At 39.3% G+C, this 23,968-nt stretch overlaps 2 protein-coding genes across 6 annotated transcripts; both read left to right on the forward strand.

The window, feature by feature from the left end:
* The first annotated feature begins 3,167 nt into the window (after positions 1–3,167).
* On the forward strand, positions 3,168–8,962 carry LOC116253213 (EG45-like domain containing protein). 5 transcript variants are annotated; one of them, XM_050077580.1, is made up of 5 exons: positions 3,168–3,418; positions 3,491–3,761; positions 7,508–7,907; positions 8,350–8,620; positions 8,842–8,962. In XM_050077580.1, exons 3-5 carry the CDS (start codon positions 7,787–7,789, stop codon positions 8,849–8,851), a joined length of 402 nt encoding a protein of 133 aa, XP_049933537.1. In that variant the 5' UTR covers positions 3,168–3,418; positions 3,491–3,761; positions 7,508–7,786; the 3' UTR covers positions 8,852–8,962. The 5 variants fall into 5 exon arrangements, with proteins under 5 accessions (XP_049933537.1, XP_049933538.1, XP_049933535.1 ...); XM_050077581.1 differs by lacking the exon at positions 7,508–7,907 and having other exon boundaries at positions 3,182–3,418; XM_050077578.1 differs by lacking the exons at positions 8,350–8,620; positions 8,842–8,962 and having other exon boundaries at positions 3,186–3,418; positions 7,508–7,634.
* Positions 8,963–12,020: 3,058 nt separating this feature from the next.
* On the forward strand, positions 12,021–13,163 carry LOC116253515 (EG45-like domain containing protein). The gene is made up of 3 exons (XM_031628352.2): positions 12,021–12,198; positions 12,564–12,834; positions 12,947–13,163. The coding sequence occupies exons 1-3, from the start codon at positions 12,081–12,083 to the stop codon at positions 12,951–12,953; spliced, it is 396 nt and encodes a 131-aa protein (XP_031484212.1). The 5' UTR covers positions 12,021–12,080; the 3' UTR covers positions 12,954–13,163.
* Positions 13,164–23,968: the final 10,805 nt, after the last annotated feature.

Below are 23,968 nucleotides of genomic sequence, written 5' to 3' on the forward strand. Positions count from 1 at the left end.
ATTTTCCTTCAGCAATTGATACTACGACGATGAGTCCAAAGGTCAATTGATAGATGCAATGAGGTCAGGATCATTCATATCAAGTCTATTCACCCTATGTTGTGGATCCGGACTACCGATAGTGATGTCATCTATATTACGCATTTAATATGAGGCAACCAGCCGGGGACCATACACGAACCAATCTGTAAAATTGCTGGCGATAAGAAAACATTATTGATATGTGTCCCTCGTTGGTCAGTCAGGGCATCCAGAGTCGGTCTCAGATAAGGAGGAATGTTTGCATCGAAACTGGTTATATGCACAGGTCTATGCATGAAAATTATCATTGAAAGTAGATCAGGAAAACTCATGTCATGCACTGGGGTCGCTATGTACCCCTGTGCACATAACCACCTCTCATATTGCATGATATTGGTAAATGGCCGGCATGTGTCTTGAAGAGAGATCTAGTACTTGAAAAAACAGCAAAGTGCTTATGGTTTGTAATAATTTTGGAAAATAAATCACATATAACGTGTGCTTAATCTGAACTGTAGTTAGCATTGAAAAAACATTGTCACAAGCTGATCTTGTTTGGTAATTCGAGGACTTCACTCTATGCACCAAAATCATTCTGAGAGATTCTGATGTGTTTTAAATGGAAAAAGCACATGCCAGGATCATACTAAGAGTCATCTATAATTAAGGCAGCTGGAGTTGAAAAACAAAATATACAGGTCTGCCAAGACTAGCCGACAAAATGGAAAAATGCAATAGCAAAAGTTGTGACAAGAAGTCACAAGAAACTACAAACCAAATGAAAATGAAAGCGAAATGCAATACAAACGAGTAAAGAGAGGCAAAGAAAAACAGGGGAGGAGCAACTAGTCAGGAGCTGGCTGCTGGCGAGCGTCCACCAATGCGCACATCAGCTCGAACCACTTAACCCACAGAAGCAACAAAAGTAGCAGCTGTGTTCCTCCTGATTGTTTTGCTCCTTCCATAAGCCCTAGCGTTATAGTTGTAGTTATAGTTATAAGCAGGGGTGGAGCCATAAATTTTTTTATGAGTGGGACCCAATTGAAGTTTCTACATTTTGACTGAGGCCAAAATATCATTTTAAATTTTTTATATAGGACAACTGAAATTTTTTAAAATTTACATGTAAATTTATTTTTTTTAGAGAGGGGGTTCAGGACCCCTACGAGCTCCCCCTGGCTCCACCCCTAGTTAGAAGGACAAACCCTAGGTAACTTAGTGATGTCAAGCCATGGTGATTATTGGCCCTTAACCATGGTGATATTGCTGTGTAGAAAACACGGTTTTTATATTGCACATAATTGATTTGTGAAATTACCCTGAGAACGCGTCAACGTTTTGTCGCTCCGATTTTTACCACAGAGATTTGATCTGTTTCAAAATTTCAAACTCTAGGATTGGATCAGTCTGCTTATTTAATTAAGATCTTATAAGCTATGTATAAACTTTGAGAAGATTTGAAAGACAACTTTCTTTTTTTATTCTTATAAATTAGTCCCATTTATGCATGCAGGACATTAATCCAAGCTGATACCAAGATTTAAAGGTTTTGAACCCTAGAGATCAAATTCTTCTGGTTAAAATTCTCAAAACATGATAAACTAAAAGACGATCCTGAAATGTAATTAGACAAATTTCCTGCAATAATAGAAAGAAGCGAATCCTTTTGTAGCCCCTACCGTTATAAGGACAAGCTCTAAGCTGATCAGCATGGTGGAACTAACGTTAGGAATTAGTTGCTTTCTCCTTTGCCCTTCACAAAGCAACAAAACGTTCCCTCAAGTGAGGCCTTTTCCATTGTTGGAGCCAGGATTTTTTTGTTGCGGGGCACTTTGAGTCGTCAATTTGGGTTCGATGTGGGCATCTCAAGTGACTGAAACCTGGCCTAACTTCACTGCAATGAGGTTTTTCAAGATATCTGGTGTGGGCGATGGCCCTCACCAACCAGACTTTAGCTGTAAATCGCAGTTGAAAATAATGTCTGGGCAAAATGAGGATCTGATCGAAATCAGGAAGGCAAGTGTACTTTGCAATGACTGTAATTGCAATTAATAAAGAGAGCAGCAGTAAACAAAACACAGCCTGTGAAGAAAAGAATTATGGGAAAGACAATCATGCTCGAAATAAGGAGAAAGGCAAGACGAGGAACCAATTCCGTTAGGGAGCGTTAGATTCACTTGGAATGAATGAAATTTTCGAATCGATATTTTCATTCTTTAAAAATGAGAATTGCTTTATCAAGCAAAGAATTTTGACCCTAGAATTATAGGCCCATTCTAGAATCAAAATTTTAGAATTATGGTTCCACCATAGGGGGTGTATTGTTCTACAATTTTGGAATCTTTTCATCTCTCTTTATTGTACAAGGCATTAAGACTTTATTCATCTCTCTTTATTGTACTAGGCATTAAGACTTTAATTCATGAATTGTCGAATTTTATTTCCCTTTTTGTCAAACAAGTTATTTTTAATTCTATTATCAAAAGTCCATACTATCAAACTCAAAGGAAAATTGGAGCAGGAAGTTTCATTCCAATTCCCCGTTAAGATGGAAATTTGATTCTAAAATTTTGATTCAAGAATCAAAATTCTGAACTATCAAACGCCTTCTAATTACGGTGTTGATGTTCCTATTAACATCACCAAGGTGTCCCAATCTTGGAGATAAATTCATAGAATAATGTGTTAGTATTCCTATTGCTGAATGCTTCTTTTAGCTGTCCCCGATCTTGAATGGGCTAGAAAATATGCTGCATATTGATGAATGATCATCTTAATGATCTACAGCGACAAAATCAGGCAATGGAAATTCAGGACAAGGGTCTCTTGAACACTAACCTTCATGTGATCTGGCGAAAGAGACATGGACCAGATGAGGAAGAACACATGTAAACCTGTAAACTAAATTATTTCTTCCTTTTCATTTTCGATGCACCTTTTATTAATGAAAATTGAGAGCCCATCGCTTATCATCTTCGTGATCTTAATCCTCTGCTTTGAATATGGATCCCTTACTTGGACCAGTCTTCCGGAGGGCGGCTTGCTGGGCAATTTCATGGTTTAATATATTTTCAATCTGTGGGGCCATATATATTGACTGACTTTGGATCAACGCCTCAGATTTCCAATGGTAATGAAAGTGTAAGTCCGGTGGCCTCCTTGTAGAGAAGCAAGACCTGGACTGAGACCTCGCCTTAGTTTGCTCCTTGCCCTATATAAAGAAGGGGACTCCCAGAGAAAGGCAGTACCCATTCTCATATCCTTCTCCAAGTAATCATGGCGCCCATCTTCTTCCGTTCTTCGGTGAGCCTGCCCTTCCTGCTGGTGGCAGTGGCACTATGCTCGTTGCCAATTTCCTCTGCTGATGACGGCATTGCAACCTTCTATACTGATACTAGTAAGTGCCGGACACCCATTTTAGTTTAAAGAAATCCAACATATATTAACATGTCATTCGTTTCTTCAACAGCATTCGCATGCGAGAACCAAGATCCAGGCACCAACTACGCTGCAGTCGGCCAATCCATGTACGATAATGGAGGAATATGCGGGAGGCAGTATTCCGTGTCTTGCACCGGCGCTACCAACGAATCTCCTAATCCATGTAGAGGAGGGAGTGTAATCGTCAAGGTCGTGGATCTTTGTGAAAGTTGCGAATATGGGCACTTGGATATCTCACAGGAAGCTTTCTCCACCATTGCCGACCTCGACGCAGGAGTCATCAAGATCAGCTATCAACCGTGAGTCTCCTTTCAATCAAAATCTCATATGCTCATCGCGTTTCTTCAAGAAGAGCTTTTTCTTCCCCATGCAAAGAAAATTATCGACCCTTACTTTGGTGTGAGAAATCTTGGCCAGGGCAGAGAGAAGAGACAGGTCTGGGTTAAGTATAAGCAATTGCCATCACAAACTCAAAAAAGTTCTTATTTTCATATCGATGTTAATTTCATGATATTTTTCTTCATTTATATATTGATGTTCCTTGAAACTTTAAAATTTTATACTACCCAATATTCTTTGGCTAAAATTTTCGATTCTGCTGCTCCTGTTCCGCAGCAAATCTCTTTGGAAGAGGGCAAGCCTCTAAGTCCAAGGTGTGCGATTATTATCACAATGGAACCAGAAGGGGATTCAAAACGTTTCCTAGCTACTAAATTTGCCCGTATCTTATATATACAAATAAAATAATATTATATTGAATTTTTTTATGAACGTAAAAGAGGTTTTAAAGTCACCGATACAAGCCTGATCCATACATGTATATGGCTTCCTTTTTTCCTGAGACCTGTGCTAACGATTTTTCAATTAATTACTAATTGTATCGGCGACCTCATGCAGTGATGGAATACTATTAAGCAGAGGCGTAAACGACTTTTTCGTCTGTTACAACCTACAATATAACAAATAAAATTGCCAATAAAAGCAGCTTGCTGCTGCTGCTGTTGAAGGCAGGTTACTAGCATCACCTTGCCTGTCTTATATGTAGTGCTCTTTGCTATCACGGAATATATAATGTGAAATAATCTCTCTCTCTCTTATATATATATATATATATATACACCCCTCCAAACTTCTTCAACTTGGGAAGATACGAAGATACGAGGTCAAAATGTTTCCGTCATGTCAATGTTTCCGTCTTTCACCCTGCCCCCAGGTTCTAGGTCTGCTTGATTTGGGTAGTAAGCAGGACATGTGGCAATTGAGCGTTTTACATCCATTAATTTGTAGCCCAAAAGAATAGTGCCTATTAAGAATCAAACTAACAACCATACTTTCACTGACGCTAGGGCTTTAATTCCCAAGATCCTTAAAACTTTTACTAACAAAAAGGGAAGCCAAGAGCTTTATTACAGTACACAAAAAACAGTGGACAGAACCTTAACAGAATCAGTTCTGGACTCCGGAAATTAACAAAGCTCAGCACGGAAACTCAAAACCTCAAAAAGGGTTGACAGGGGCAGCTGTAATCTCGACCAGTCCATGTCCGTTTCTTTCACTGCTCTGCGGGGAAACGAGAAACCACACTTAAGAAATGGAACAGTTGATCGTGTAGTAGTCTTTCCTTCATTCCTCGCATATAACAGCATCTCTTTCGAATGGCACTTTTCCTTTTTAGAAAAGTCTATGGTAGCAGTAAAGGAGCACGACTCAGGATACGAAAATTTTTGGTAACAATGCATTATATCATCAATTAGTGCTTGTTGGACTCATAGGAGTGGTGGCAGGTTTCACAGCTTCAAGCTTGGCACATTTCAGAACATTGCGAATATACGATTTTTGAGATAACATTATCTCTTTGCCTTGGCAAATAACGTCGATCCCAAGAAAGTGTGAAAGAAGTCCAAGATCCTTAATAGAAAACTCTTTCTTTAGTTGGTTAATAACTTGTTGGATTGCCTCATGAGATGATCCTGTAATTATGAGATCATCGACATAAACTATAAGATATACCATGTTGGCTCCTTGATTTAATATAAAAGGGGAGGAGTCAGATTGTGAGTCCTTTAATCCTTTTGCAATTAAAAATTCACTTAGGCATTGATACCATGCCCTTGGGGGTTTCTTAGGCCCATAAAAAGCTTTATCAAGTTTGCATACATAATCTGGATGGATGATTGGGATCTTGGTATCCCTAGTTGATGCATATACACGTCTTTTGTAATAAGACCATTTAAGAAGGCATTGTTGAATTCAAGTTGATGAAATAGCCACCTATATTGTGTGGTGAGAACAAGAAAAACCCCAACTGTTAGTTGTTCTAACCATGGGGCTAAAAGTCTTGTATAGTCTATTTTAGCCTCTTGCAGGTACCCTTCCACTACTAGACCGGCCTAGACTGGCTTTCAGCAAGAAAGAGATCCATCAGCACTTCGTTTGATGCTACAAACCTACTTAGATCCAATAATATTCTAGTGGGATTGAGCAGGGACTAAGTGCGATGTTTTATGATCTCACAAAGCTTGAAACCCTTGATCCATGGTGTTCTTAGGGCAAGATTGCTATAATTAGTCAACACATTGAGCGAGCTGGTCAAAGGCGCAACCCGTTTCCTCAAAGTGACTAATCCAAACAAGGTTATATGGCTAAGAAGATACGCTGATTGAATCTAGATGATCCCTACTGCGAAGAGGGTCAAGGACTCGAGTTACTGACTATTTAGTCATATTTAATTGGCTACTTAATTCAGTGGATTTTAACAGTACAGCCGACGAATTTCGGTTCTTGGACATGGCAAAGGAAATACGAGACTTCCTGCATGAAGTTTACGAAAAAGATAACCTAGATAGAGTAGTGTATCAACTGCAACAAGAAATAGCCGGATACAAAGAGGACAAAAACAATTTGTATGAAAGAAAATTATTTGATGAACAATAGAGCACATTTGGCTAATTTTGTAGCAGACACTACTATGTTATGCATTTTACTTTCACTATATCATGTGCTAAAAAATCTCTCTCTCTCTCTCTCTCTCTCTCACACACACACACACACACACACTTTGTGCATGCACACACGAAAGATAAATGCACGTGCAAGCGCTTAAGTTCCAAGATAAAAAAAAGTTTCATGGAACAATTTCACTCTGAGGCCATAGGGATGCCAATATATCCAATATGGATCAGATATCCAACCATACTATCTTAAAAAATTAGGATATGAAAAAAAATGATATAAGTAATTAGATCAGATTTGGATTTAAGTAATGACATCTGATCATATTTGTATTCAGATATGAATTGGATTTAGGTTTAAATAACTATCTTACATTTAATGTTCTTACATTTTCAAAATCAGTCAGATTCAGTTCAAAATTCAGATATGAATGTAAAAATTGGGTTCGGATTATGTAATCGGATCTCACATTCAGATTCAAACATGATTTTTCATTATTTGCATTCAAATCTAAATATGTAAATATCCAAAATAATGGATACAATTAAGGGTATATTATATTCAAATCAGATTAGTTTACATCAGCCCTATGTTGGGCAGAGCAAGAGGCCTAATGAAAAAAAAAATTAAAAATTATATTTCAGCCATTGTTAAAAGTTTGAAACTACAGTTCATCTCCCTAATGAAAAATCCTAGCTCCGTCCCTATTCCTATGTGAGGGTAGAGGTTCATCGCTTGTGAATGGATCTCAACGCACTGAGAGAATTAAGTGGCGATTTATGCACTTTAAATCTAAATTCTAGACATCATCGTCAGCTTCATTATTAAGCTTGGACCTTGTGGAACACGATGTCCAATCTTTGTGGCCTACGTTGACTGTGACTTTTGGTCAGTGCCCCCGATTAATTTCCCATGATAATGCATGTGACTTGTTAGCAAAAGGCCCAAGCTGGTTATGTACATTGTATGAATTTTTTAAACGACTCTCGTAAAGGAAAAGCAAAACTTTTTATAAGGAAAAGAAAAAAAAAATGAAGTAAAGGACATTGTTTTTTGAGTAATTATTAAAATGCCCTTCATTTGGTGCATACAGGTTGCGTGCATCTAACGGCGCACATAACTCACTTTCATGTGAAGCAGGCAATTTCCTGACTTGCGTGGAGCAGGTGCATGGTTTCCCAATCGCGTGGGGGCCATACAATTGACTGACTTGGGTCAGTGCCTACATCGAAATGAATGTGAGTAGGTCCCCTCGATCCTTGTATGGAAGCAGCAAAAGACCTTGCCTTTGCCCCTATATAAAGCAGGCAATCCCCTGGTCCTTGACATAGAGAAAGTCAGTACCCAGTTATCCTATATGCTTCTCTAAGTCATGGCCATCTTCTTCCCTTCTTCTGTTCAGCTGCCCTTCCTCATGGTGGCAGTGGCACTCTGCTTCTTGCCAACCTCCTTTGCTCGTGAAGGCGTTGCAACTTGGTACCCTGGTGGTTCTTGTAAGTGTAGCAACCAAATTAGATGGACGTATTCTAGATTGCCAAATCTTCAAATTTTTGCCCTTCACTGCATAATGAAAAAGAACGGGCTTCTCTGGGTTGACATGTATGACTGTCAATCTGATTTCTCTAGCTTCAGTTTCTGCTTTTATATGTTTATGTACCAAATTTGAATTGTTACTGTACTTTTAAAGTTAACCAACCATTTAATAGGACCATGTTAAAGAAAACAAAGAGAAAAAAGCTATGAATATTTTTATCATTTATTACTAGTTTATATATATATATTTTTAAAATTTTTCTCTACTTGCTTCAGATGCATGGCCCTGGTGACAAAGCTCGATAACTTTAAATAGATACGGTCATTATTCATTTACTATATATATATATATACAAAAGAGATCAAATATTTAAGAAACATGTAATTCGTTTTCTTCTACAGCATTTGCGTGCGAGAACGAACAACCAGGAACCATGTACGCCGCAGTTGGCCCGTCAACGTTCCAAAATCGAGCAGCATGTGGGAGGCGTTACTCCGTAACTTGCATCGGCGGTACCAACGCAGTTCCTCACCCATGCACAGGTCGGAGTATGACCGTCACGGTCGTAGACCGTTGTGAAGGTTGCGAACCTGGCCACTTGGATCTCTCTTATGATGCCTTCGCCGCCATTGCCAATCCCGACGCCGGAAGAGTGAGGATCAGATACCATCGGTGAGATACAATTCCTTCCCATCAAAGGATACATGCTCGGCGTTTTAATTTTCTCCTCTTCCCGATTAACTCCAAAATTTTGTGCTAACCATCATACTTAGTCAACCAACTACGAGACTTTTTTATTATATAAACTAATAATTGGTTGTGTAGTAACGTGTACCTTCTTTTGTTCCTCATAAGATTTGTGCTAACGATTTCTTGATGTATTATTCTTGCAGGGTTTACTAGGCACGATGCATGCACACACATATATATATATATATATATATATCAAGTAATATTGCCAATAAAGGCATCTTGCTGCTGCTGTTGACGGCTGATTACTACGTTACCCTCACCATGCCTGCAGTCAGTAGCTAGATACTTCGACTAGATTCACTACTAAAGTTGTACTGTTGCTATTTGCTATTCGCGAATATATCGCGCTCCTGAAATAAACGGTGTGTTAGTTTTCTCTCTCTCTGATCCAGATCTGAGCAAAAAACCTGCAGTGACCAAGCCTCCCAGGAGCATTTGCTAGCCAAAAAGAAGTGCAAAAATAAGCATTAATGAAATTACGATATACAAAAACCGGTCTCCAAAAACAAGCTCAAATCTAGAAAAGACTACGCAACTGTGCTCCCATACAGTATATTTCGGAAATGATGACGCTGTCTTCGAGTAGAAGCTGCAAAGAAAGTGGTGCTGCTGCTTCTCACAACGACAAATTTGGCATTATTAACAACGAGCAAACATCAGTGATGGTAAATGTATTAGTGACACTTTTTCTTCATGATGAAGCTCCGCAATTGCACGGACGTTTCGATTCAACATCAGAGTTGCTCTATGTATCCCAGTGTCGGTGTTTCGGTTATATGCTTTACTGATTAGTAATATTAGAAGAAGTGGATGAAGGCGAAACTAAAGATGTTATCTATTAATTATACGGTTAATGTGACTTCCACCAAAAACAAATTACAAGCAACTATGATTACAAATAAATTATAAAAGATATCTCTGAGGAAGTTTTCTTCTGCAAGATGAACTTCACTTCGTCAACTACGGACGCATCTCTGGAGGATAATGGCTTAGAGAGTGCAGCGAAGTGACAACAGCTACCACATATGCATGTTGCAGGTTCTGAATTATTGGCATTAACTGGCTACAATACAGGTCCAGAGCATATCACTTAGTTTCCTTGCTTCAAATTCTAATTTGTTAAGAGTTAGTTGAGGCTTGAGCTACTCTTCCTCTGACACCAGTTCCCGAACTGTTTCATAGCACAAAAAAAAACAAGCAAATCCAAATGAACTATAAAGACTGAAGCCCCTCCCCCTTCACCTCTAAGGTCAAGGGCTAGAGTGAGACAACCATCAAGGAAGCGCTGCAATGAGAGAACGTTGGTGGGCATGAAATGGATACCTGAAGCGTCAATGGGTGGTTGTGAACGGTACGTCGAGTGATAGAGGGACGACGACAGTGGGGCAAGGGAATGGTTACTTGAGTTTTACAAACTCAACTCAGTTTGTAATTCTCCGAATAAAACGACTGTAGTTTCTTAGTAGCAAGATTGGAGGGTTTGTGGAATCTAGTTTATAAAACTTGTTCCCTAAGCATCAAGGATTACAATTTTGGAACAATTATATTTGATAATTGAATTTGCTTCATGAAAAAGGAAATTTCATTCTTATATTGTCTCTTTTGGCCAGGTGATGAGCGAGGTTTTAAGGGATATTAATGGACCTTTCGTAGAGTACAGAGCTAGCGATGGCTCGACCTTATACTTACCCAACCTAATTTACCTGGTTTTCCTTCAGCCATTGGCGCAACCTCAATGAGTCCAAATCTTTTCCCCTACATTCTGGACCAAACGTGTGTCATCTTTTTCCCTACATTCTAGACCATCAATATATATTGATGTCATCCATATTACGTAGTCAATATGACGCCACCGGCCAAGGACCATTTATGAGACAATGTGTAAGATTATTAGACATCTCATGAATCCATAATTGACTTGTAGCATACTGCGAATTGGTAACCAACCACTAAAGGTATGTGACCCTTGTTGGCTAGTCGGGACATTAATGAGAATGGGTTGCTATTCAGGAGGTATGTTTGCATGGCCATAAGCGTTTACGATAAATTTTTCATTCTTGTAAAGTCCCATTTTCGCATCCAGAAATTCAACCCGCGGCAGAAGATCTAACGGTTTTGAACCCTAGATCAGATCAGATCAGATCAGATCAAATAAAATCTTTCTGGTTAAAATTCTGAGAAGATTATTAATTAAAAGGACAGCCCTGAAGAGTGATTACACGGATTTCGTGTACCAATAGCAGAAAGCGAAAATCCTAGCTAGGCCTACCAACATGGTGGAACGTCTACGAGTAATCTCCTCTTTTGCCCTATACAAGGCAACAAAACGTTTCCCTCTGTGCGTCTTTTTCTTGCCCACTTAAAGACAAGAGAAAAAATCAGTAGTCCTGTAACAATCAGTTGAGAATAATTTTACGCACAAAGAGAATATGCTCAAAATTAATAACCGTGTAATTGCAGTTAATTAGTAAAGATAGCAGCAGGAAACAGACCACAGCCTGCAAAATGAAGAATTACGAGGAAGATAATCACAGCGGAGGGATGAATTCTGTCATGGTGGAAGCAAAGAAACGAACCATAAACCAAGTAAATAAAGAAAGGAGGGGTAGACAGTAATGAAGGTAGAAGAATATTGGTACCCTTCATTTAGTACAGGTTGGGTACCTTGAGAACAGTTCATTTGGCACATGTTGGCATTCCTGGGTTCTCCCTGGTCTTGAATGGGCCAGAGAGATATACCGGATTTGATGGTCGGAATAAGCCAAACTAGCGACAAAATCAGGCAATAGAAACTCACAATAAGAGATATCTTGGATATTATCGTTTATGTGGCTCGGTGAGATAGACATGCATGGAGGATGAGGAAGAGCACATGTGAACCCATAAAATGTAATTACCCCATGGACGTACGGACATTTTTTCGCTTTTTTTTTTTTCCCGAGGTAAACCTGCTGGGAGAGGGGCTCCCTTCCCTTGCCATTGAAAAAGAATAAGAATGACAATGCAAGCTGAACAAAGACCATCAGAACAGAAAGAGAAACTTAGATTCCTGGGAAGAAGATAGTTCATTTCCAATCTCTTGGTCAGAAATTTATGGTAAAAGAGAGACTACATTTACCGAGCCCAATAAATATGAACCCTTCTTCCGGTCACATGGTTTTCCAATCTGTCGGCCCCATATTGACTGACTTGGGTGAGTGCCATATCAATAATTTCCATTAGAAATGAATGTGGGTAGGTCCCAAGCCACCATCCACTCACGGAAGCAAAAAAAATCTTGCCTTAACTTGCTCCTATATAAAGCAGGCAGCTCCCCTTGGCCCTTGACATATAGCAAAGAGAGAATACAATCATACGTATATTCTTCTCCAAGAAAATCATGGCCATCTCTTTTCGTTCTTCTGTAAGCCTGCCTTTCCTCCTTGTGGCAATGGCACTCTGCTTCTTGCCCATTTCCTTTGCTCGTGAGGGCGTTGCAACTTTCTACCACGATACCAGTAAGTGTCGCCACCATTAACCTCATGCGTGGTCATCCCTTCATATATGCCCATGTTTCTTATTCCCTTTGGCAACAATTGTGTGGAATGGTGTTTCATGAATCTGCTTCATTTTTATTTTTGAAACAATAATAATGTGTTACTGTTTTCAGCGTATCGGAAGCAATATTGTGCATCCGGATGATGAATTAGGTCCTAATAATGAATCCATATAAAATCAGGGGGTCAAGCATAGTTAAGCAAATTTCATAATTAATTGTCAACAATTTCAAGAGTGAGAGACCATATAGAATTCTGCAGGGAGAACCCCACGGCAGGCATCAATGTTGTTCCGATGTAAGTAACGTTGGTTTCATGATCCACAGTGTTCGCGTGCGAAAACCAACAAGCAGGAACCATGTACGCCGCAGTGGCACCTTCAACGTTCCAAAATCAAGCAGCCTGTGGGAGGCGCTACTCCGTGACTTGCATCGGCGGTACCAACGGAGCTCCTCATCCATGCAGAGGTGGGAGTGTGGAAGTAACGGTCGTGGATCTCTGTCCAAGTTGCGAACCTGGGCACTTGGATCTCTCTAGGGAAGCTTTCTCCACCATCGCCGATCCTGACGCTGGAAAAGTCAGGATCAGCTACTATCGGTGAGACATGATTTCTTTCTAGGTTATACACAAACTAATTGTGTAGAAATGCATACCTTCTTTCGTTCCTGAGATTTGTGCTAACGATTTTCTTGATGTATTATACGTGCAGTATCTGATCAGCACGGCGCGTATATATCAAGTAATATTACCAATAAAGACAGCTTGCTGTGCGCTGTTCACCGCTGGTTCCTAACATCACCGTGGCTGCAGAATCAGTGCTACTACTTGTACTAGCTACTAGAATCAGTACTACTTGTATGTTGTACTCTTGCTATCTGCTATCCCAAATATATGGTGTGGAGTAATAGATGCATTCCTCTCTCTCACTCTCATTCTCTTCTTGGAGCAAAAACCTGCAGCGGCCATGCCTCCGCAGAGTTTTTATTATCAAATGACGGTCTCCAAAACGAAGCTTAGAAAGAAGCTCATAATCTAAGAAAAATTATACGACCAACAACACTGTACACCGTTATCTCAAACAATCAGACCCGCCTAAACAAGCACTCTCCACTTCACCATCCATCTGCGCACGCATGTCAGGGTAGCGGCAATCTTATTTGCCTTCGCCCGTCATTCATGTGGCAAGTTACCCGTTTCTTGCTGAGCAGAAAATGTGAGAATTACATTTTACAGGTCGGCCTGCGTACGATCTTTAAGCCCTTCTCTTCCGCCATATTACAAATTCGGAAAAGTAGATGGGGGCCATATATATGTGAGGAAAAGGACACATGAATCCTGTAATATTATCTGCGCCCGTGGTGGGTCTTCTCTTCCCCTTTTTATTCCGATGCGCCTTTAAATTAATGAATATCAGTTTACTGTCTAAGCCTGGTTCTAGTTATACGCACTATAATCTTTGTTAAGCAATGTTCCTTTCAATGCCTGTATAGTTGGCACTACCTTGATTTATATCAGAAATGAGAAATGTCGATGTAATGAAACAGAGGGCTGAAAGATACATAAATTAGACAAGTTCTAAAACATTTTAAAGTAAAAGATACGTTAATTGCTAGCTAATAATTACTGGGGAAGACAAACGATCTTAAATTAATCTAAACTCTAGAAAGCATAGTAGCATACGTCGTAAGGGCGTTTATGTCATTGTTTTGCTTTGCGGGGCTTGCCCTAAGTATATAAGGGCACTGTTTTGGTTTGTACTCTGTAATTCTTTTGTGATGGTGAAAACTGCTTTGTGTGGCAGCCGTAGATGAAAGAGTACGTTGTTTTTTAACCACATAAACTGTGTGTGTCTCATTCTCTTATTTTGTTTTATATTTTTAAGGTGTATGAACTCTTCTTTTGTTTTCTCTTTTCTCCCTGCATTAAAAGAGTGTGAGGGAGCCTCTTTCCTAATACCATAATCACCTCTACCATCAAGTTTGGACCTCTCTTGATGTTATTTTGAGGTTCACAATTTTTTTATCACAGTGAGTCGTATTGACTCGCACGGTTTTGGGTCAATGCCTTGATTTCTATGAAATTAATTAGGAACGTGAGCAGGTCCCCATTTAGCCCTCTTTGCTCTCTTAAATTTCTTTGGCCGTTGACAAATAAAGGAAGCTGACGTAATTATATATACTTCTAAGTCATTGTCATATTGTCAAGGAAAGGCAGAGTTGACAGGTAGTGGGTCTTTTGACTTTATATACTACAAAAGAGGAACCACCAATGTGCAAGTTAAAATGCGGCTGAGGTAACACCACAAGACACTAAAAATAAGCCTTGTACCGTAAGGAATTGAAGGATAGCTTCCGCGATGGGTTTCCCTCACTCACCTGAAAGTCAATACCATCTTATTTTCCATTCTTCGAGGTTGTTTAGTTAATGAAACAGTAACATACCTTTCCAAGAACATGCCCAGAAATTGAAATATGTTCTTACAGTGTTGGGTTCATAGAACGCTACGTTACGTTACCATTTCAGCAGTCGAACGACCGGCACTAATGGCAATGGCCCTGTGCATGCCCATTTCCTTTTGGTCATGCATCTTCCTTCACTGGACGTTATTGTGAGTGTGATCGCAACGGTACAACCCGTCATACCAATTCGTGTCAAATCCCTTTTCATAATCATCGATATAGAAATCAATGACAAAAGAGGATTTCCCTTTGTCCCTTCAATAACATCATCGAGATCAGCTACGTCTACGAATTGCCTCTTGGGTTAGTCTTGACAAAAAATTGATGTTATATGATTCGAAAAATCATAAAAGAAGATTGAAAGTGTTGGAGCAGGGGAAGAGTAAAAGAGCAAAATCGTTCGAGAATGAAATGCGACAACACAAAGAAGAGGCTTCTTGGAATAACAAAAAATTAAATGGGCTTTCGAGAGAGAGAACATGCTACTATGGGAGGAATGAGAGCATTTTATCTTTGTTGCTCTCATTTTTTTGTCTCTTGCCTTAGTCAAGTTTTCATGCCTTTATATAGACATACATGGAGAGAATTTCTAAGCATCTTAATTACTATATCATCATCTCAACGAAGGCCTTTACGATTCCACATTACTAAGCATTTTTACAATTTTCAAAATTTTTGAGAAGCACGAAATACCACCCTTTACTCCACCGTCCTTGAAATATCTTCGCTTTTAGATTTGGATCCTAAGTTACAGATCCAATTACAAATTGTACTTTTCAACAGGAAGATCATTTCCATAAGTGCTTGAAATATCTGCTCAACTGTTGTAATTGAAATGTGATCAAGATGTCTCAGAACTTCAAAATTTACTACTGGGGATCAGTTTATAACATAGTTAATTAAGAATCTTCGAAAGATCTTAAAAAGAAGGAATTTTTTACTAAAAGTCTGCTTACGCGTACGGGAAACTCAACCCGATTTGAGGGCTTTTTAACTCTAGAGATCAAATCCCTTTTGGGTTAAAATTTAGAAAAGATGATCTAAACAGCTTTATATATAGATTCTTTATGGGGATCACTTTTCCGTACGCTTACAAGGTGGACAAAATAAAAGAACGTCGATTTATGCCATTAGGTTTGTGACGCAGGGAATGAAAAGGCTTTCGATCTTCTTTCTCCTCAACACTTGAGCGATCCATCAGGAATAATACTAGTCACACAGGGGATGGGAAAGGGCTTTCTATCTTTTTTCCTCAACCCTTCTGTTGATCCAGCAATATACCATTCTTCTTCTTCCCTTCCCTCATTCACAAAAATAAGCCATGAAGGACTTCACCAACAGATGGTGCAAAACTTGAAGAGACCAATTCGCTTATATGGGAAGGAAGAATTAACACATATCGAAATGTTGTTACGTGAAAAACTTCCCATCGAGTTGGATGAAGGCCTTGTCAGACCTACACCTAGATATCCACCCTCAGTTCCAGCACGAAATTGGATTCCAGCAACAACCTTCTCCCCCTTGCATTCCCTAGGTTCGAATCCCAACAAGGAGTAGGCTTCCTAGCATAATTTGCGGAAACAGTATCTCCTTGGTCGCTTGGAGAAAAGCAGCTAGCTAGTAATTACGCAGAATGGCTGGTGTATTGGGACAGGATGAATTTTTTCCTACATATACAAAATTTTGGCTCTTCCAACTAGCGTTTGTTTAATCTTTGTGAGCAGATCAACATTAAAAAGTCTTTATTTTATCTCTAAACTTTAGGGTGGCATGTATTTCAAGGATGGTGTTGCTAGAAGTCAGTCAAAGGCCATGTTTCAAAAATCCATGAGTGTCTCTTTGAGCTCCCCTATATAATCTGATCATACAAACATAAAATATCGGTTGCAAAAGGTACACAATTAAGATCAATATTAGTCACACAGGAGACGGGGAGAGGGCTCAATCTTGAGTTATTTTTTGCGATCACACTGTCAGAGTTTGGTGAGGCGTTCTCCCATCGAAGGAAGCCTTTGAACTGTTCGAGTGCATCATGGTGATCCTACTTCATCTTTGAAGCGGATTCCAAGACCATGTTAGAACATGTTTTTGTTTTTCAACGGTAAACTTTTCCTTATTGACAAATCCATCAACCTTACTCTAAGCAATTCAAACTAGCTTATAGTCTCAGAGCATCTTTCTCCTTGATCAAGGGGCGCCTCAGCCACTTGCAAATCGATATTTCAGCAGCTATGTCTCGTGGATCACCAATTTCTCGAGGTCTCAAGGTCTCATTCATTTAAATATGTGTTTTTTCAATGTTTTTAGGGTGTTATTCTTTAGAATGCAGGGTTGGAATTATTTGATTGTTATTCTTTATGAAATATGTCAGTTTCCAGGCTGAAATTCAATGATCATCTGATCAAGAAGGGATCGACAAAATTGATCTGGTATTTTCTGATCAATCGCTTTAGGATTTGAGGCGATCAGCTTCAAAACGCTAGCTCTCACCCGATTGATTTGAGCCACAACGCTGCTAAATCAAAGGGTTTTTAACTTTTTAAAGGGTCATAGTGGGCAGATTTCCGGTAGTTCTGCCAAGTTTTCAATGGTCAGGAGGCTAGGGTTTAGGAGATGCTTAGAAGAGGGTGGAGGTGGTTGCAAGGAGGGCTCCATTCCATAGCTTAGTTGTAGGGGAAACGGGCCAGCACCTAAAGAACCTTATTTCGACTGTGTTGACGAGCTTATCAATCTCTTGTATGTGTTTGATCTATTCAAGGTTGATCTCAATCGGCCAGGGATTGAAGATAGAAGTGAGTCCTCTCACTCTATTCATTTTTTTTCTTCTCAAAAGTAGTTTTTCAAGTAGTGTGGAATGAAATCTCTATCTCTCTCTCTCTCTCTCTCTCTATATATATATATATATATATATATATATATATATATATATATATATCTAGCAGGAGTGAAGTGAGAGTCAGGCGGAGTAAAGGTAGTGAGGGTGCATGATACAGTTTTGCATTGAAGAAGCTCTATTCTGCTTCGACTAGAGCATCTTTGCTTTGTTTACTTCTTTCACAAGTGTGATCGCTATGCTTAGTATGTTATGGTTTATAATATTTTTTACTGTAATCATATTCTTTTGACTCATTATTTATTTAAATTTCCATTTGGAGCTTTGTGCCAGGTATACCTTGCAACATGTGAAGTTTGTGAAAGATGATCTAACAGAGTCCCTTCCTGCCAAAACGTTGTCATGTTACTATCTCCTACAAAACAAAACTAACTGGCAGAATTTCCAACTTAAAAGTAGTAGGTCATACGTTATCAGTAGCATTACAATCTTGCGCTGCATGTGAGCAACGCCTTCACAGTTGCAGAGTATTTTGATTGAAGAGAATGCCAAACAGCTAGACGCAATAGAGTCATTCCATTCTGTAAAATTTATATGGCCAATTAGGAAGCCCACTTTCAGAATCACTGGTACAAGATTGCCAACTTGTTCCTCCGTAACAACGACAGACGATGACAATGAGAACAACTAAAAACAAAGATAATGAACATAAACAGCAGTAGCAACGATGATCTGGCTACACCTTTGAGACATCTAATTTAATATTTGTCAAGTACAAGACCAACCAAAGCATGCACCTAAGTGCTTTAGTTTAACAATGTGCATTTAGATACAGAATTCTGCACAGTTCTGTTGGATCTTCCTATCAAGGAGAAGAGGAGATCACGTTAATCAATTACTACATTCTTGGAAAGAGATGAGGAGATTGCGTCGATCCTGGACAGAGATTTTTGGAGATATCTCTTTCAAGCTTTTCTGGTTTATCCCTAACGTTTCTCTCCCTCTCATCTTTAGCCGATTGTAAATTGCTGCTATAAATATCTCCCTTGTATCTCTGATTGTTTCAAGTTCTGAATAAACAAGAGCTCCTCTCTTCTCTCGTGGATGTAGGCTAACATGCCGAACCACGTATTTTTCTGTGTGCTGTGATTGATTATGAATGTGGTGTAACAATCACAAAGTTTTCATCATGGTATCAGAGCTCATCTGAAAAGGGGATTCCGGTGATTTCCTACAATTCTGGCCACCTGAGTTCTTTCCGGTGACCGAACGTGATCTTATCAGAATCACCCATCCCTGTAATGCTCATATGAGCAATTGGAGTTGAATCTGAGCATAATCGTGCAAAAATTGAGGACGATTGTGTTGCTGCCAGAAAACAGGGGAAGATCCGGCGCGAGTCTGCCGCTGCAGCGTTGTTCAAAGTGGGAATTATTGCGCAACGTCTGTTCACGAAGTTGAGAAGCTATCTGTAAGGAGCGTCTGATTATCCAAGTTCTGCTGGTCTTCAGGAAGCTGTCCTGTGACTCTGTTCACAGGGACTGAATCTTCTAGTTTCCTTTCCTGGTGATTAGAAGGATCTTGACGACCTTCCTGCTCCTCACGACGCTCGCCAGATCGACTAGTCAATTCCTCAGTGAAAGGCGTCGTATAGGCAAGCTTCAGATTAAAAATATGATTTTGTGGCAGCCAGCGATAGTTCAGACTTGAATCACATCATACGCATTACATTTCTTCTCAAATTGTTTTTCCTACCATGGCGACAACTCACTCTATCGGAGATTCGCCAAACAGCTTTAAGAGTGGGAACCATGACCAAGGTACGATAAAGATTACTACTGTTTTCTTGAATGAAACAAATTATCTGAGTTGGGCAAAAGCAGTTTGTTTATTCTTGAGCGGACGTTCAAAGATAGGCTATATTAATGGAAAAATCATGGCTCCTCTTCCATCTGATCCCAAATTCGATGAATGGCAATCAGAGAATGACATGGTTATGTCATGGATGATAAATTCCATGGAACCATCAATTGCAAATCTGTTTCTATATCAGGAAACAGCCAAAGGCGTATGGGATACTTTGAAAGAAATGTATGGCCAGCAGAACAATTTAGCTCGGGTGTATCAAATACAACTTGAAATTGCGAATCTGCAGAAAGAAGGAAAACAAACTCATCTCTACTTAAATCAATTGCGTTGTCTCTATGATGAACTACTACAATATCGACCAGCCGCTTCTGATCCGGAGGTTTACAAGCAGAGATTTGAGGAAGATAAAGTGTTTAAAGTACTCGCAAGACTCGGAACTGACTATGAAAGCCTTAGAAGTCAGATTCTCATGACTAAGCCACTGCTGAAGTTTAATGAAGTATGTCAAGCGATCCAGAGGGAGGACGCACGCAGGAAAGTTATGAATGTCACGTCCAAAGATGAGATTAATGAAGGGACTCAAGAACGAATGGTGTGTCTTGCTAACGAAGGTAAACATGAAGGAATGGCATACTTCACTCGACCTGAAAAACCCACTTATAAGGTGGAGCATAGAAACCAGACAAATACAAATACTAGAAATCGCAGCAAGTTGCGGTGTTCGTATTGCAAGAAAGTTGGTCATGCTCGTGAGAAGTGTTGGGAACTTGTCGGCAAGCCCACCAAGGAGAAAACAATCTCTTCAAATCAGGCAGATCTTGCACACTTTGTTACCAAGGATGACTTAGAAAAATTTTTTCAGCATTTCTCCAAATCCAACCTCGTCTCAAGTCAACCAGTTGGATCATCTACGGAAGGTAATAACCATGCTTTATTTACTCAAGCAAAGTCTCCTTTATGGGTTATCGATTCTGGGGCAACTGATCATATGACCAATGATCCTCTTAAGTTAGTCGATCTTGATAGAGGAAATAAAAAACCAGTGTTTACTGCTGATGGTACCACTATAGCTGTCACTGGGATTGGAAAAACCAATTTTTTTACAAATCATAAGACATCTAATGTTCTCTATGTGCCAAGAATCTCTACCAATTTAATGTCTGTTAGCAAAATCACTAATGATTATAACTGTGTGGCGATTTTTTCTCCAAAGGATGTGATTTTTCAGGACTTCCAAACGAAGAAAGTGATTGGTAGGGGTCGAGAGCAAGATGGTCTATATGTGATGGAGAACTTTGGAGTGAGTTTTTTTACTCGTACAAGCATGAAGAATAAAGAGTACCTCACATGGCACGCTAGACTTGGTCATATTGCTAATCAAAGCTTGAAGACCTTGGTCCCTCATCTCACTCTAGAAGAACATTCTTGTGACGCATGTGAATTCTCTAAGTCTACCAGGCTACCATTTCATACCTCCACTGAAAGGTCCACCAAGATATTCGAGTTGGTTCACTCAGACGTATGGGGACCTGCTCCTATGGAATCGTATAATGGTTACAGGTACTATGTGTTATTTATTGATGATAAAACTCGTATGTCATGGATTTTCTTTCTTAGAAATAAGAGTGAAGTGCTTGCTGTTTTTGAAGAGTTCTATTATATGGTATTGACTCAGTATGGGACCAAAATTAAAAATCTTAGGTCTGACAATGGGGGGGAATATGTGAATGATTCCTTTTGCAATTTCATGAGAAAAAATGGTATACAACCTCAATACACGTGTGCAGGCACTCCACAACAAAATGGAGTTGCAGAGAGAAAAAATCGTCAGCTACTAAATATTGCTAGATCTATCATGATGCATATGCATGTTCCCCAAAATTTTTGGTCTGATGCTATTGGTACAGCATGTTATCTTGCCAACCGAATACCAAACTCAAGTGTTGAAAATCAAATTCCTTTGGAACTTCTACTGCAGAGGCCTATTTCTATACGACATCTTAAAGTGTTTGGGTGTAAATGCTTCGTTCATATTCAGGAAAAATTTCGAAATAAACTTGAGAAGCGAGCAATGAAGTGTATTTTTTTTGGGTATTCCAGCAAGAAAAAGGGCTACAAATGTTATGAGCCAGTTTTGAAAAAATTGTTTGTGACCAGAGATGTCAAATTCTTTGAACATGAGTCATTCTATGAGAAAGCAAATCAGGGGGAGGCACACACCCATGGAGATGGAATCATGGCATACAATGATAACATTGTTCTTCCCTTAGTGGATGTTTTTACCTCGACTTCCAAATCTATTATGGAAAACCAGCCTTCACCCACCAATTCTATCCTTGAACCTATCCAAACTAGTGAAGCTAACCAAGAAAATCAACTTCTTCGCCGTTCCACTCGTCCTACTAGACCTCCATCTAGACTTAGTGATTTTTATACATACCTATCAACCAACCATGATCATTCTATAGATAAGTACCTAACATTCGAGACCATGTCTAAACCTTATCGATCCTATATCTTAAACACTTATACTCACCAAGAACCCAAAACCTATGAAGAGGCTAACAAACATCCACAATGGAAACAAGCCATGATGGAAGAACTTTCAGCATTAGATAAAAATCAGACTTGGGATTTGGTTCCTCTGCCGAAGGAGAAGAAAACTGTGGGATGCAAGTGGGTTTACAAAATAAAATATCACAGTGATGGCACCATAGAACGGTATAAGGCTCGTTTGGTTGCAAAAGGTTTTACTCAAACTGAAGGGATTGATTACAATGAAACGTTTGCTCCTGTTGCTAAGATGAACACAGTTAGAACTCTTATATCTGTGGCTTCAAACAAAAGATGGAACCTAACTCAACTAGATGTTAAGAATGCTTTTTTACATGGAAAACTTGATGAAGAGGTCTACATGGAAGCACCGCAGGGAATATCCAATGAAAAAGGGTACGTATGCAAATTGAAAAAAGCACTTTATGGTCTGAAACAATCTCCAAGAGCATGGTTTTCTCGACTAAGTGATGCTCTTGTTAGTATTGGTTTTAAGAGAAGTGTTGCAGATTATACTATGTTTACATGTATTCGAGATTCAAAAATAACTATTCTACTTGTGTATGTAGATGACATCATTATGACAGGTGATAATGAGGAGTTTATGATTCATGTAAAAAAATACCTCAACAAACAATTTGAGATCAAGGATCTTGGAAAGTTGAGGTACTTCTTGGGGATAGAAGTTGCTCATTCAGACAAAGGTGTGTTTCTATGTCAAAGAAAGTACGCTTTAGATCTTCTAAAAGAGACAAAGCACTTGGGTGTCAAAACTGCGGACACACCTCTTAAACAAAATTGCAAGTTAAGAAAGGACGAAGGAACAGAAGTAAAGAACATCCAAAGCTTTCAGAAACTTGTTGGCAAACTTATATATTTGACAGTAACCAGGCCAGACATTACTCATGCTGTTAGTACTATAAGCCAGTATATGCATAAGCCAAGATCCACACATGTTGATGCTGCAAATAGAATACTAAAATACTTAAAGGGCTCCCCAGGAAAGGGTATTCTGATGAAACGTGATCAGCCTATTGATGTGGTAGGCTACTCTGATGCTGATTGGGCTGGCGACCCAAATGATAGAAGGTCTACTTCCGGATTTTGCACATTTGTTGGTGGCAACTTAGTTACATGGAAGAGCAAGAAACAATCTGTTGTAGCCCGATCAAGTGCCGAAGCAGAGTATAGAGCTATGGCGGCATGTACTTGTGAATTGGTATGGATGAAAGCTATTCTAAAAGACATGAATATTGAAGTAAAAGAGCCAATGAAACTTATGTGCGATAATATGGCAGCTATATACATTGGAGCAAATCCTGTCTATCATGAACGCACAAAGCATATTGAAGTTGATTGTCACTTCATTAGAGAAAAAATTCAAGATGGAACAATTCAGACGCCACATGTGAAGAGCGAATACCAATTGGCAGATATTTTTACTAAGTCTCTTGGGAAGGAACGACATAGATATATTGTTAACAAGTTGAGGCAGATTGATATCTGCGCACCAACTTGAGGGGGAGATTGTTGCATCTTCCTATCAAGGAGAAGAGGAGATCACGTTAATCAATTACGACATTCTTGGAAAGAGATGAGGAGATTGCGTCGATCCTGGACAGAGATTTTTGGAGATATCTCTTTCAAGCTTTTCTGGTTTATCCCTAACGTTTCTCTCCCTCTCATCTTTAGCCGATTGTAAATTGCTGCTATAAATATCTCCCTTGTATCTCTGATTGTTTCAGTTCTGAATAAACAAGAGCTCCTCTCTTCTCTCGTGGATGTAGGCTAATATGCCGAACCACGTATTTTTCTGTGTGCTGTGATTGATTATGAATGTGGTGTAACAATCACAAAGTTTTCATCAAGTTCTACCAGATAGCTTGCAAAAGCATGCTATAGTTGCTCAATGGGGTTTACCTAAAACTATCTAATCAAATCAGAAAATGCCCATACGTTTACTCTTTGGACTTTTTATTCAGTTGAACGTAGAATGAACCCGTTACTTTTGAGGCAA

Source organism: Nymphaea colorata, chromosome 4 (assembly GCF_008831285.2).
Source record: "Nymphaea colorata isolate Beijing-Zhang1983 chromosome 4, ASM883128v2, whole genome shotgun sequence".
In the NCBI taxonomy this organism is placed as follows: domain Eukaryota; kingdom Viridiplantae; phylum Streptophyta; class Magnoliopsida; order Nymphaeales; family Nymphaeaceae; genus Nymphaea; species Nymphaea colorata.